The sequence below is a fragment of the Chinchilla lanigera genome, unplaced genomic scaffold, assembly GCF_000276665.1.
Source record: "Chinchilla lanigera isolate Chin_1 unplaced genomic scaffold, ChiLan1.0 scaffold00123, whole genome shotgun sequence".
NCBI lineage: Eukaryota > Metazoa > Chordata > Mammalia > Rodentia > Chinchillidae > Chinchilla > Chinchilla lanigera.
Window position 1 is genome coordinate 4,272,736 of NW_004955524.1, and position 2,152 is coordinate 4,274,887.

The 2,152-nt window shown below is 38.2% G+C and overlaps 1 protein-coding gene across 1 annotated transcript in view; it reads right to left on the reverse strand.

Annotated features, from left to right (window-relative positions):
- Positions 1–2,152, reverse strand: part of LOC106147163 (vomeronasal type-2 receptor 116-like) — a 47,319-nt gene that overhangs the window by 1,067 nt on the left and 44,100 nt on the right. The window contains exon 7 of the mRNA XM_013507205.1: positions 3–326. Coding sequence (XP_013362659.1) covers positions 3–326 — 324 coding nt within the window. The remainder of the gene's footprint in view (positions 1–2; positions 327–2,152) is intronic.

Here is a 2,152-nt window from a genome sequence, read left to right on the forward strand (position 1 = left end):
ACAGTGAACACAACTCCAAATGTGGTCTGCTGCAGGATGCAGGTGGCTGTGCTGGGCCGGCCAATGAAGAGCAAGGAGCAGAGGAAGCAGCAGGTGAGGGAGACGAGCAAGGTATAACTGAGAGCGTGGTTGTTGGCCTTGACGATGGGAGTGTGTCGGTGCTTCACGAAGAGGCCAAGGACAGCAGCTGTGAGGACAGTGAGACTCAGGGCGGTGCCAGCCAGAGCCTTCCCCAAGGGGTCTTCATAAGCCAGAAAAGTCACAGCTTTTTGCAGGCAGTAATTTCTCTGAGTGTTGGCATATTGATGATCTGGACACTTCACACACTGCTCCAAATCTAGCAAAAATTAAAGTTATCCCTTGCAAAGAGCTTATTTTTTTTCCCACAAATCCTTCCCCAGAAACTCCCTGGACTTGAACTAAATTGTCAATTCTTAAAGCTTTTCTCAGTTTTTCTTTTCTTTGTCTTTCTTTTTCAGTATGTGGGACTGAACTCAGAAACTTTGCACTGAGATATATTCCCAACCCTTTTAAATTTTATTTTGACAGTGGATCTCCTTAAGTTACTATTTTGCTAAAGCTGTATTCCATCAGAAATTCCTCTTCCCTCAGCTTCTCAGAGCCCTGGATTCCAGGCATGCATCAGCACACCTCACTTTTCCACTTCTTTCTAGACACAAAATAAGAGAACAGTATATAGATAATAACTCCTAAATGATACTGTTTGCTATGTATTCTGCTTTCCAATCTGGAATATCCATAAAAGAATTCCATTTTCACAAAGTAATAAAGCATCTAACTTTTTTACTTACTTCACTTCCTGAATTATTTGCTATAATTCAAATCTTTACAAACAATTCCCTAGATATTCAATGACCAACCTCATATGAGGTAGCCAACATAATTTGCTAAGTCCCAGGGAAATACATACGAAGAAACATACTGAATGAGTTTTAGTTCCTTACTGAGCCTTTCCATCTATGACTATGCTTTATGCAACCACTAAGTTAATTTCTCTTGTCAAATGAGTATTTCAACAGTTTAACTTTGTTATCTTTGGAAACAATTATGAGGTATGTAATTATATATTTAATGATTTTAAATGCCCAAAATAAATTTTCAAATTTTATCTATGAGTGCCTTATGAATGAGGTGTGGAAACAGGTATTATTTGGTAATAGTCTTGTCCTACATAACCAGGAAATCCAATATAATTTTATTCATTTATGTGGATTCTATACTTAAAATTAATATCACTGGAAAATCATAGCATTCGTGTTTCCCCCATTCGAATATATTTTTGTTTTTGTGTATTTTCTTCATTGCATTGACCATGATGTAGACTGTAATGTCTTGCAGAAGTATGATATAGAAAGTTCTTATCTCATTGTTACTTACAAAAATGGTTCACAAATTGTAAAGCGTGCTATATAATACCATAAACACCATTTTTCAGGGACAGTTAGAGAGTTTTCCCCTACTCATTTGGTAAGAAATACTTTCCATTGTTTCTTTGTAAATCACAGTGATGAATTCTATTATATTGCCTCCTTTTAGTAGCTTTGATATTCTTTTTCCTGGAGCTAGTATATTTAATTATATTTTACAAACTGACTTTGCTCATGGCTTACCGTCCCCTGAAGTACACACCTCAATTTGGAATAGAATATGTGACTTTAGCTTACAAAGGAAAGCGGACTGTAGATTTCATTTCTTCTGAGTGCATTTTTAGCTATGAGTAACACCAACTAGCTCCTTTCTTAAAAATGAATTGATTTCCCTCTTTCCTTTTTCTGAAAAAAATGAGGTTACTATTTTTTTGTGTTAAAAAGGAAAAAAAAACTTAAATAAACAAAGACAAAACAAAAAGAGAAACCAAAACAAAATAACAAAAAACATTAAAAATAATATGAGATTTCAAAACAAGATAACAGAGAGAGCCAGTGTTCCAGGAGCGGCTAGAAACCTGGGCTCGAGTCTGTGCTCGCCCACACCGCCACTGTTCCCAGCTGAAACGTAGGGAGAGAGCCAGGTATTTCCCAGCTACTCCCTGAGGGCAGCGCATGCATCGGGACCCCGCCACCCAAGCCCCAGGAACTTCTCTGGCTGCAGGCGGGGCGAACAAACCCTCAGCCCCACGCGCCCTGCGCAG